Consider the following 13,716-nt stretch of genomic DNA (forward strand, 5'->3'; position numbering starts at 1 on the left):
GGCTGAACTATTCCTCCCAATGAAATGCACGGTTGTGCCTTAACTAAAGACTGTTGGCAGGCAGGTTGGTAAGTAAAGCATTTAAGCAAGTAAGTATTAAATAATTAAATAAATAAATACCAGACCAATTTTTAATCCAATTCAAAATTGACTGTTTTATAAATATTTTTGTGCACAATGCAATTTTATTTACATTTCTGCTATGTATGCATAAATGCAAGTAAAAATGCAAAATATACCAAAATATTTAATCTAATGCAAAATTATATATATATATATATATATATATATATAGTGCATTTCATTAAATAATGAAATAATAATGAATTAAAAAAAACTACAAATGCTAAAAGCACAACAAATTTTTTTAAATATTATTAACAAATATAACATTATAATAATGCCAAAATAACACTGCATACAACGGAGGCAACTTTGCATTTGGAAAATGACCAAAATGAAAGTTTGTATTCACATTTTTGGCTGAACTATTCCTCTCAGTGATCTCTGAAATGCTATTTGCACATGTCATCACATCAGTGTAAATGTGTGAGTGTATGTACTGAAAGCAACACCTTTCTCTCTCCATGTCTGCCTCATATGAAATGGAACGACCTCGTCGCCCTGGGAAGAGCAGGAGGTATTTATATAAAGTCAGAACTCATCTTCATTCAGTCTCAGCTCTAGAGACTCTCATACACATCAGCCTTCACTCTGTGCATGTATAACATTTAGGTCTGTTAGCAAGAAATGCATGCTTTGTGGGCAATATAACTTATTTTACCATGTTTTTGTCATTTTATTAGCTATTTGAAGCTATTTGATGTTATTTTTTACATGTGATATGGTCTTTAAAGAAATAAAAATTAATTAAAATTAAAAAAATAATAATAAAAAAAAAAAAAAAATATGTTTTTTTGGGTTGGGTGATATAAACTTAAAAAAAAAAATACAATACAATAAAAGATGCATTATTGCATTATTTTAATATTTATTTTTGTGATACTCTCCTTAAGAAAAAAAATATAAAATACATTTTATTTCAGTAATAAAAGTAATAATAATAATTATATCCTATATTGAGGTGGAGAATATAACTTCTTTTATTAAAAAAAATATTTTTCTGCCTTAATTTATATAGAATTTATATATAATTATAGTTTATTCCAGGCATAATTTTTCATTTTAGTTTAGAATTTATATATAATTATAGTTTATTCCAGGCATAATTTTTCATTTTAGTTTAGTTTAATTTGATTTACTAAAATATCTATCCATCTATCCATCCAATGTAATTTATTTCATTACAAAAATAATAGCTTTTTAATTATATTTGGTGCATATCCTAGTACTTATTCTTTTAATGCAGTTTTTAGGAAACTTAAAAAAAAAAAAAATCATAATACTACTACTACAAATAAAAATTACAAAAATAAATAGACAAACAAACAAACAAACAATGATCAAATAAAACTTGCCAAGGCATGATTTCTAATTTTAATTTAGTTTAATTTGATGTACTAAAATAACTAAAATTAAAACTGAAATAAAAATATAATGAAATCTAAAACTATGAATACACACACATAAAACTAGACAAATAAAAGTAATAATAACAATTATATTCTATTTTTTATATATAACTTATATACTAACTTATTTTTTATATATAAAAAAATTCTGCCTTAATTTATATAGAATTTATATATAATTATAGTTTATTTTATTCAAAAAAAAAAACTTTTTTGACGATGTTTGATGCATATCCTAATACTTATCCTTGTGATACTGTTTTTAGAAAAACATACTTATAATAATAATAATAATAATAAAAAGTAAATAAAAATAAAATTTCATATAAATAAAAAATAAAATAAATTAATAAAAAATAAAATGTAATGTAAATTAGAAATAATAATAAATAACCATAGAATAAAATGTGCATGAAAATCATCACAGTATATATTGTATATTTCCAGCCCAATCAAAGACAATATACTGCTAATATCCTGTATATCAGCCAGCTGTAGCATATTTAATGCTAGCTAGAATTAGCATACATTAGATAGGGGTCTATGGTAGCCAATCTGATTTAGATGAGACACTGAGATTAAAAGTACCTCGAGTTAAAGTAAGTCTGCCGTTACTAAGAAACTGAATCTGCTCTGTTGGCCATTATTGAACCCTCATTATTTCTTCTCTTTTAATTGATGATTGCGCTGCTAATATGAGCACAGTAATTGGCACTTGGTACATTAGTCTGTGTAGTTTAAAGTCTCTTTCTTGCCACTTTAACCGCATGAATACATTGGCAGAAACATCATAATGCAAAATAATTTCATTAGCAGTTGAAAAACACTCAACACCACAGCTCTGTTCCAAAACACAGTGAATAGTCACTTTTAAAGCATCATAAAAGCGCTTCTGACATGAAGGCTGTTGAAAAAGCCAGACGCCTCTTCTTCTGGCCAAATTTTAAAGCAACATCATGTTTCCAAGAACATAATGCATTGCAAAAAGCTGAGTGAAAAACAAAAGAAAATGCATTTATAAACAAACATATTGCTCAAAGTACACTTGGATTTAGCAAGGATGCAATGAAATTAATCAAATGTGACAGCAAAGACATTTATAATGTCATAAAATTTCTATTTAAAAAAAATGCTGTTCTTTTGAACTTTGTATTCAAAGAATCCAGCAAATCAGCATATTAGAATGATTTCTGAAGAATCATGTGATGCTGAAGACTGGAGTAATGATTCTGAAAATTCAGTTTTTCCATCACAGGAATAAATTACATTTTAACATATATTCAGACAGATAAATATTCATTTAAATTGTAATAATATTTCCCTATTTTTGATCAAATAAGGCAAGTAAGGCAGCTCTCTATGTTTTGGAACGGAGCCCGTAACATTACAGAATAACAGAGAGTGTAATTGTAGATAATGTCTGCACTAATGCACTTGCTTTAATCTTCAGTGATGGAACCGATAGAGTGGTTTTCACCTTGAGCGTCACCTCATTGTCGCGTCTCTCCGCAGGTCTTAAAAGGCTTTCCTGAGTGTTTACAGGCAGATATTTGTCTTCATCTGAACCGCAGCCTCCTTGAGGGATGTAAGGCTTTCAGAGGTGCGACTCAAGGATGTCTGCGCGCTCTCGCCATACGCTTCAAAACCACCCATGCTCCTCCTGGAGATACGCTCGTGCACTGCGGGGACGTCCTCACCGCACTCTACTTCCTGTCTCGAGGATCCATCGAGATTCTCAAGGACGACATAGTGGTGGCCATTCTGGGTAAGAGAGCGTGAGCTTGTTTAAAAAGAAACACTAAAGGAAAATGACATCCGAAAGGCAATGCAAGAGTGAGTTTAATTATATATTGTATAGCATACATAATTGGACACAAAATAACCAAATTAAATTAAATTATTAAATTCAAATAAATGTAACATATGACATTATTACACACACACACACATATAGATAGATAGGCAGGCATAATTTCTCAACAGTTTTTCAACTATCTGTTTTTAGGAAACCAAATTTTAAAAAATGATAATAATAATAATAATAATAATAAATAAATAAAAATCACAAAAAGAAAGAAAAAAAGATCAAATAAAAAGTGCACTAGGAAGCACTAAAGAAAAAAAATTACATGAAAAGTGATGCAAGATTGAGTTTAATTATACAATATAACAATAAAATATTTATTGTTAAAATAAACAAATTAAATTAATATGTTTTTTAAAAAAAGTAACATGATATTATTAAAGACAGAGAGAGAAAAAAATACATAATATTTAATATAATATATAATACAAAATATTTATTGTTAAAATGAACAAATTAAATTGATAAATAAAAAAAGTAACATGAGATATTATTACAGAAAAAATTGTATAATAATAAATAATACAATACATTTTTAAATAATAACATAGATGTTAACTTAAAATAAAATGTAAAAAACTTGCCAAGGCATAATTTCTAATTTTAGTTTAGTTTAATTTGATTTACTAAACTAACTATCTATCTGTCTAGGCAATATAATTTAATTACAAAAATAACAGCTTTTTGATTATATCTGATTCATATCCTAGTAGGAAACCAAACTTAATTTTTTTTAAATAATATAATAGTAAATAATATAATACATTTTTAAATAATAAAATAAATGTTAACTTAAAAAAAAAAAAAAAACTTGCCAAGGTATTATTTCCCATTTTATTATTATTTATTTATTATTTATTTATATTTATTATATTATTTAATTGCAAAAATAAGCTTTTTGATGATATGATAATGCATAGCCTAGTATTTATTATTTTAATACTGTTTTTAGGAAATCAAACTTTAAATGATAAAGATGATAATAATAATAATAATAATACAAATAAAAATGATAATAAATATATAAAAAGCACTAAAGAAAAAATTACATGAAAAGTGATGCAAGATTGAATTATATATTATATAGTATATAAATAATTGACAAAATGAATAAATAAATTAATAAATTACAAAAAAATGTAACATGAGAAATTACAGAGAGAGAGAGAGAGAAATAGTTCATTTTTAAATAATAAAATAAATGTTAAAATAAAATAAATAAAATGTAAAAATGTGAAAAAACTTGCCAAGGCATAATTTCTCATACTAATTGTGTTTAATCTGATGTACTAAAATAACTAAAACCAAAACTGAAATAAAAGTATAATAAAATATAAAACTTTAAATAGACATAAAATTAGACAATTATATATTAAAAAAGGCTAAAAAATTTAAATGAAAATGGAAAATACAAAAATGTATAACATTTTTAAAAAATTGCTAAAAATAAACCTGATATAAATATAAATATACATATATTATACACAGAGACACACACACACATATCCATGTATGTGTGTGTGTGTGTGTGTGTGTGTGTGTGTGTATGTATATAAATATATATATATATACATACACACACACACATACACATATGATAATACTTTTGAATATATATATTCAAAAGTTTGGGGTCAGTAAGATTTTGTTATGTTTTCAATTGAAGTTTATTGTTATTCCTGTTGACAGTTTTTGCTGTTTATATTTTTGTGGAAGCTGTGATATATTCATCCATATATCATCAGGATTCTTTGATGAACAGAAAGTTCAAAAGAACGGCATTTATCTTTTGTAAAATTATAAATGTCTTTACTGTCACTTTTGAATGCATCCTTGCACAAACCTAATCAAATACATATATTCAGTTGCCTTCAGATAAAAATTCAGCGAGTAGATCTCTTGTTCCTTTAACTGAATATCTCTGCCTTAGATGCTTAATTAAGAAATCGCTTTTTCATTTAGAAATGACTATTTTAATCAGAGGTAGACTATATTTAAAACCTTGCATAATATCTCTCATTGTCTCATTATCTCTCACTGTGCTCTCTGTTTCTTGTGATGGATGTTTTAGAGAAAGACAGTAGTGCAGTATCTGTTTGCTGAAAGCGGCCTGCAGACATTAGCACGTCACAGCCGCGTCCTGTGGAGGACTTTCTGCTTCGACGTGTTGTTTACCGACGCGAGAGCGGGCACACGCTGTATCTCCCAGTGGGCAGATGCGCCATTGTCCTTACATGCTTAAACACAGAAAGCCGAGGAGCCTGACTCCTGAAACCTATACATTACCGTTCTCTCAGCTAAATGTCAAACAGATGAGCTTATTCTACAAACAAGTCTGGGTTTCTGCATTGTGTCTCGAATCCGTGTCTGATAAGAAGAGGTTTCTGACATTTCTATTAAGTGGCTCCCGCTGGATGTGTTTGGCATCTTCAAAGCGCTCGCTGCACCGACTCAAAGCTGGACTGGGCTTTTTATAGCACATAGATTGCAGCTGAACATTAGAGAACACGAAAGAACAAAAGAAACTGCGATAGATTCTGACTGATCCGAATGGACAATGCAGTGGTCGACCATATGGGTTTTTCAATGGCAGATGCTAATACTAACAATTAGATTATGGCTGATATGTGGCATAGGGTAATACAATTTAATTAAAACAAATTAGATGCACACATATACACAACTACTCAATTTTTATTTATTTATTTATTTTTATTTCAGGTTTAGTTTCAGTTATACTTTTAGTATCAAGATAAATGAAAATAAACATCAAGATATATATCAAAATAAATAGCTAACATAAAATAAGGTTTTTGTATTTTATTTCAAGTTTTAGCAATTTATTTTTTATGTCTGTAAAGTTAAAGTTTTTATTAATTTTCATTATTTTTTAGACATTTTTATTTTCTCCATTTCCACTTTACTTTTGAAGTTTTAGTCATTTTGTTGCATTTTTATCATTTTTATTAGTTACACATCAAGATAAATATCAAAAATAAATGAAAATGAGAAATGTTGTCTTGGAAACTAGGAAACTAAATAAAATAAGTTTTTATATATTTATATTTTATTATAAGTTTTATGAATGTTTTTTATATTTTATTTCAAGTTTTGGCAATTTATTTTTTTATGTCTGTAAAGTTAAACGTATTAATTTTTCTTATTCTTTTAAACATTTATTTCAGTTTTAGTTATAATTTTCCATTTACATTTTACTTTCGAAGTGTTAGTAATTTTGTTGCATTTTGTGTAATTTTAATAATTTTCTTTTTTAATAGGTCTATACAGTTTTAATATTTTTTTATTTCAGGTTTAGTTTGAGTTATACTTTTAGTATCAAGATAAATGAAAATAAAGAAAAAATGTCAAAATAAATGAAAATGAAAAAAGATGGCTTGGAAATTAGCTGAAATAAAAATATGTTTATATATATATATATATTTTACTTCAAATTTCAGGAATGTTATATTTTTAATGTCTACAAGTTGTTATGTTTGTAAAGTTAAAGTTTTTATTAATTTTAGTTATTTTTTTAAACATTTTTATTTCAGTTTGAGTTAGAATTTTCCATTTCCATTTTACTTTTAAAGTTTTACTAATTTTGTTGCATTTTTGTCATTTTTATCATTTTTATTTTTTAATAGGTCTATACAGTTTAATTCATTTTTATTCAAGTTTAGTTTGAGTTAAACTTTTAGTATCAAGATAAATGAAAATAAACATCAAGAAAAATGTCAAAATAAATCAAAGTGAAAAAAGTTGTCTTGCAAACTAGCTAAAATATAATGTTTTTTTTTTTTTTTTTTTTTTTTTTTTCAAATTTTAGGAATTTAATATTTTTAATGCATACAAGTTGTTACATTTTTATTAATTTTTGTAAAACGTTTTATACATTTTTATTTCATTTGTAGTTATAATTTTCCATTTCCATTTTACTTTTAAAGGTTTTAGTAATTTATATATAAATACACATTTATAAGATAAATGAAAATAAACATCAAGAAAAATAAATGAAAATGAGAAATGTTGCCTTGGAAACTAGCTGCAATAAAATATGTATTTAAATATATTTTATTAGAACATTTACAAACTTAATTTTTTTATGTCTTTTATTTAAATTGTTATGTCTGTAAAGTTAAAGTTTTTATTTTTTATTTACTATTGATGATGATGATGATAATAATAATAATAAATAATAATACTATAAACATTAAAACAGTAGTTATATACACTATAATTTCAATTATTTTTCCATATTATTCTCAAAATTCACTAAAATATTTAAAATCAGAAATTGTGCATTAACCCATTAACTAATCTATCACTATTTACTCCATAAAGCATGAAAAAATGTAAACGTTTGGCAGTCAAATAAAATATAGATGTTAAAATCACGGCTTATGAGAATGCAAGGTTAAGTCAAAGCATTGCATTGTGGGATGCAGTATTAGCAGTAGTAGCAGCAACAAAATACCTTAAAGCAATTCAGGTCACTCAGTACCCATCTTGGTAATGACCTCAGCGGCTTTTTTCGACCTGCTTAAATAGGGAAAGATAAAAACCAATCAAATTTTGCAATAACATCAGAAACAGTTGCATAAATGTCTCTGATTTTCAGGCTGCTTTAGATAATGCACATGCATGCTGTAAGACAGGACTGTCTGTAGCCACAGTATTAAGCATTATGATTTCTACCAAATCAATGCACACTGATAATCTGCATACTGCACAAAGGTAGTATTTTATTCCAAACACAATCTTCCATTTGTTTGTGTATTGAAAGCAAACCCCTAGTGTTGCATAAAACAGAAACCGTACTCAACTTAAGCTTAACATGTGCAGTTAATGGCAACAATAATTAGCCAGCACTTTTCATCCTGATGTCAGAGAGTCAGCGTGCGTCTGACAGGTGTTTCTGAGCTCCAACGCCGTTTAAAAGCACCGTTTTCTCATCAGATGACTATTCGCCGGCTGATCTGGTGACATAATAAGGTCAAAACAAAGAACGGCGCAGACGGCCGCGGGGAAAAAGTTCTCAAACCACACAAAGCGACTATTTACGCTGAAATGCCGTTGAACTCGTGTTGAACCCTGAACGTTCGTTTAATAATGTTCTCGGGAGCCATTAAAAAGAGAAAGTGCTTCTCATCTGTCCTCTCCCCACAATGCTTTGTGTCTGCTTCTCATGGTGAGATATAGAGAGGTGTCAGATCCCTCATGAACAGCTGTGTCAGCCGTTTTAGCCGATTGAGCTGAATGTCACCTGCAGCTCGGTCACGTCTCTCTTATTTAAAGCAGAATCGCTCCGAGGGCCTGACATTTAGCCGGGAAGCGGCCCAGCTGAGAGCCCGCTGATTTTTGAGATAAACTATAACTTGAATGAACTTTAGTGCAGTGTTTTGGCAAAGTTTTTGCCATTTTATAATAGACTATGATTAGGGAAAATGTCAAATTAAAATAAACAGCAGTCCTTGCAAAAATAGAGTAAAGGTACCATTTTTAAAGGTAAAGGTACCATTTTTACCATTATTTTTTAATGCATTACCTTTCAAAATTTTGAAGTCATTAAGATTTTTTTAGCAAAGAAATTAATACTTTTATTCAGCAAAGATGCATTAAATAATCAAAAGTGACAGCAAATACATTTATAATGTTTTCAACACAGATAATAATCAGAAATGTTTTTTTTAAATCAGATCAGCATATTTCAATGATTTCTGTAGAATCATGTGACACTGAAGACTGGAGTAATGATGCTGAAAATTCAGCTTTGATCACAGGAATAAATTACATATTAAAATATAGTCATAGAAAACAGGCATTTTAAATTGTAATAATATTTCACAATATTTACTGTAGTTTTGATCTTTTAAAATGCAGCCTTGGTGAGCAGAAGCGACTCTAATATCATTTTTTAAATTTTTACAAACCCCTTAGATTTTTGAACAGTTGTGTACGGTTTCATCGTTCATGGTTCTGCAATAATAAGATGCTTAACACTTGTCTTGTATTCAGATGCACACAAGAATCAACAGAGTAAAGGAAGCTATAAATGATTAAATATATGCAAGGAACATAAGACTAATCACAATACGTTATGCAAACAGAAGAAAGAAAAGATTCAGTTTGCAAATACTACAGTGACAACCTCGCTTAAAATTGTACGTCACTGTAAGCCAGACTTTATCCATACTATTTGTTTATTGTAACATTTAGAAAGCAAACTAGAAAGCAGTTTGCTAGTTTAAACCAGAAAGCGGAGTTAAGGCTAACATGATCTACTGTCCCTCTTAAACAATTTTAAAAAACAAAAGCATGAAAAATCCCGTTTGCTCATGGTTTCTGCAGGCTTAATGAAATGTAATGACTTTTTTGAAGACTAATTAAAGAAAAAATATGCCAAAATATCATCAAAATTAAGTCAATGACCTGAATTAGCAACTTTCAGCCACTGTGGGATACTATTATAGTTTTCATTAAGATTTTAAATTAGTATTTTTATTATTATTTATTTTATTTTTTTTTTTATTAGTAGTAATTTGTTATTACCTGGTTTCATTTTAATTTAAGTTAAAGTTTTAGTAATTTGTTTTGTTTTTTTGTTTTTTTTTTAATATATGTCTATGTATTCTCTTTTTATTTCAGTTTACATTTAGTTATGTTAGTACTATGGAAGGAATTTTCTGCCATTATTATTGCGTAAGCATTAATAAAAAGTTTTGTAAAATAAGTAAGAAATACTTAGATTTGGTTTTAATTTTATATTACTGGTTTCATTTTAATTTTAGAAGTATTAAGTATTAATACAAACTAAACTTTATATTTTAATTTGAATCATGCCACTATTGTTGCATGAGCATTATTAAAAATGCTCATGCAATAAAATAAAATTTTATATTATCTGGTTTTATTTTAAATTTAGTTAAAGTTTAGTCAGTCATTGTATGTGTTTTTGTCAGTTATATTAGTTTTTTTTTTTAAATACGTTTGTATTTTTAACAAACATTTAAAAAAAAAAAAAAAACTAAGAAAACTAGTTTTTTTAAATGTTTATACACTTTTTATTAATTTTTATTTCAGTTTATATTTGGTTATTTTAGTACTATGGATGATATATTCTAACAAAATCAAAAACTAAACTTTACATTTTAATTTTAACTATGTCACTACTACTGTGCAAGCATTAATAAAAAGCCTTGTAAAAAATGAATTAGAATTTTTAAATTATATTTTACTTATATTATCTGGTTTTATTTTAATTTCAGTTAAAGTTTAGTCATTTCATGTTTGTCAGTTTCATAAGTTTTTTTTTTTTTTGGTAATATATGTGTCTATATATTTTTATTCATTTTTAATTTAGTTTACATTTAGTTATTTTAGTACTATGTAAGGTATTTTGTACCAAAAACGAAAACTAAACTTTACATTTTAATTTGAATTGGGTCACTATCATTACATGATGATGAGTTTAATTACATTAAAAAGCATTATTTGCATTTTCTTTTTCATGTTTGCTTTTTCATTTTAATATTGTTAGTCTTGTCTTGAGATTTCAGTGAAAATGAAACGTCAAATCACCCAACTGCATTTCATTTATTAATTTAACAATTTTAAAAAATCTATATGAAAATTAAATCATTTCATTTCAATGTTGGCACATTTTGCATAGTTTTGTATAATTAAATTGTTAATCTGGTTTTCATTTTCATTTTTGTAAGTTAATTAATTTATTTAAAATTGGCAGAAAATACCTTCCATATTATACATCAAGTTCAACTAAAAAGTGAAACTGAAAGTACTGAAGTGTTTTGTGTATGGTTTCGGTTTTCAGTTTCTTAGAAAACAAGACTTAAAATCTTCACTTTGCATCTTAAGTAAATATATCTTGATTTAAGGAAGTTTAGATATTTGGAAAACAAGACAGAAATACAACGGATGATGTAATTTTTTGTTGTGCATACAACATTTAATGCCATGACTTTATCAATTAGAAGGACTTTCTGCTAAGATTTAACACCTTTTTTAAAGCCTTAATTTGTGAAAGGGGGAATTAAGGATGTTTTTAGACCTTTTTAAGTCCAGCAGAAACCCTTACGATGAACCCTTTTAAAGAAATGCAAGAGCACACATATTGAATGAGAGGTCGAGAAGAGAGCATATACTGTACCTGACATCATCCCATTCATAATCTCCACAGAGAGAGCGAATGCTGATAATCCGCATGCACAGATTCTGACCTAAACTGACACTGCACAGACACGCTTATAAAGACACAATCTACATCTGAAATCCCATGCAACTTGTGCAGATGCATGCTATTGTATGCACACAGACAGATCTCTAGGACACAGCAGATGTCCAAACATATCATGCATCTGTATTGTAGAGTTACAAAATGCCAAACCTGAAGGTGTTCTTTGTTCTCCAGGTAAGAATGACATATTCGGAGAGATGATCCACCTATATGCAAAGCCCGGTAAGTCGAACGCAGACGTGCGAGCGCTCAGCTACTGCGACCTGCACACCATCCAGAGAGAGGAGCTCCTGGAGGTTTTGGACATGTATCCAGAGTTCGCTGACTACTTCCTCACCAATCTGGAACTGACCTTTAACCTACGGGACGAGAATTCAAAAGTACGTCCCATTAATAGCTAGAAATTGTATATACAAAATAGATTAAATAATTAAAACATAATTATTGTGTTGTTGGGATCTTGTGCTCAGGCCACTTATTCACAAGCCAGTGATTCAGACGGAGAGGAGACCAAGAGCCGAAGGAAGATCTCCTTTAAACGTAAACCATCCAAAGGTGAATACAATCTGTTTATTAATTATATTACACAATGGAGCTGTTGCAGAAACTTTTTTTTTTTAATATTTTTAAATTTATAAACAAATCATGCTCAAAGCTACATTTCTTTAATAAAAAATACAGTAAAAACATTGCGCAATATTATTATAAATATATAAATATATAATTTAAGACCTTTTTTTAAGTCCAGCAGAAACCCTTACGATGAACCCTTCTATGCAAATGTTGCAGAAACTTATATATCAGCTTTTTTAAGTTTTTCAACAAATGCTCATCAAAAGCAGCATTTCTTTAATCAATGTTGAAAACAGTTGTGCTGAATAAATAAATAAATTAATTAATTAATTAAATAAAACAAAACAAAATGAAACAAAATAAAATAAAATAAAATAAAAAGAGGATTATATATATATTCTTTGGTGTGCATGTAACATTTAATGCCATGATTTTATGAATTAAAGACTTTCTGCTTTGATTTAAGACCTTTTTTAAAGCCTTGATTTGTGAAAGGGTGAATTAAGATGTTTTAAGACCTTAATACCATTCATTTTAGTTGAAGTTTTAGTAATTTTTTTTTTTTGGTAATATATGTCTCCATATATTTTTTATTCGTTTTTATTTTAGTTTACATTTAGTTATTTTAGTACTATGGATGGTATTTTCTACCAAAAACAAATTTTTTATTTGCTATTTTTGCTGCTCAGGAAACATTTCGTATTGTTATCAATGTTGAAAACAGTTGTGTTGAAGCGTTTCTATTCTATTCTATTCTATTCTAAAATAAAATAAAATAAAATAAATAGTTGTGCTGAATAAAAAGCCTTTTTTCAAAATTAAATTAAATTAAATTTTACTGAACCCAAAACTTTTGAATGGTCTATCTACACATATATTGAAGAAGAATTCTTGCAGGATACATTATTATTTTTTTACAGCTGTAATCATGATGAACATCAATATCTCTGGTAAGCTCTTAAAACACTGTGGGGACGTTTTAAAACTCTTTATGTGGAAAAGACACTTAATGTGGCTTAAATGCATTACTACAACCACCAGGGAGAACCAGATATATGGTCATAAAAACAATCCACTCTGTAGTCCAAGGAGAAAGACAATATTTTTTATGTGAAGTGTTATTGACCTCATAGACGCCTATTATAAGAAAACGGCTTAGCGCTGCTTAATGTACTGAGACAGTGACTGGACAGACCATTTTGTTTTTGCACCTCACTGATCATAAATACTCTCTCTGAGCCCTAAATGTCTTAGCCTTGTGTATTATAATAAAACAGCTAGTGGAAAGTACATTTCTGTAATGCTTAACAATGATTATGCCTTCACCTTATAATTGTAGACAGGGTTTATGATTTAGGTATTTATTATTAGGATTAACCCCTTGAGATGTACCATCTTGTTTTCAAGGGGGTCCCAGAACACAATGCAATACAATCACAACATAAAACAAAACAAAACACACATTAACGATACATCTGTAAACAACACTAAAC

The 13,716-nt window shown here is 27.9% G+C and overlaps 1 protein-coding gene and 1 long non-coding RNA gene across 2 annotated transcripts in view; one reads left to right on the top strand and one right to left on the bottom strand.

The window, feature by feature from the left end:
* The window catches only part of LOC127171220 (potassium voltage-gated channel subfamily H member 7-like), a 115,080-nt gene that overhangs the window by 84,645 nt on the left and 16,719 nt on the right, over positions 1 to 13,716 (top strand). The window contains exons 9-12 of the mRNA XM_051119730.1: positions 638 to 640; positions 3,045 to 3,297; positions 11,825 to 12,030; positions 12,121 to 12,205. Of these exons, the coding sequence (XP_050975687.1) occupies positions 638 to 640; positions 3,045 to 3,297; positions 11,825 to 12,030; positions 12,121 to 12,205 (547 nt within the window). The remainder of the gene's footprint in view (positions 1 to 637; positions 641 to 3,044; positions 3,298 to 11,824; positions 12,031 to 12,120; positions 12,206 to 13,716) is intronic.
* Positions 524 to 13,716, bottom strand: part of LOC127171221 (uncharacterized) — a 76,924-nt gene continuing 63,731 nt past the window's right edge. The window contains exons 12-15 of the long non-coding RNA XR_007828477.1: positions 11,801 to 12,009; positions 7,871 to 7,935; positions 3,010 to 3,293; positions 524 to 624 (exon numbers count right to left, since the gene is read on the bottom strand). This is a non-coding gene — a long non-coding RNA (uncharacterized LOC127171221). The remainder of the gene's footprint in view (positions 625 to 3,009; positions 3,294 to 7,870; positions 7,936 to 11,800; positions 12,010 to 13,716) is intronic.

Source organism: Labeo rohita, chromosome 9, assembly GCF_022985175.1.
Source record: "Labeo rohita strain BAU-BD-2019 chromosome 9, IGBB_LRoh.1.0, whole genome shotgun sequence".
NCBI classification, from domain to species: Eukaryota; Metazoa; Chordata; class Actinopteri; order Cypriniformes; family Cyprinidae; genus Labeo; species Labeo rohita.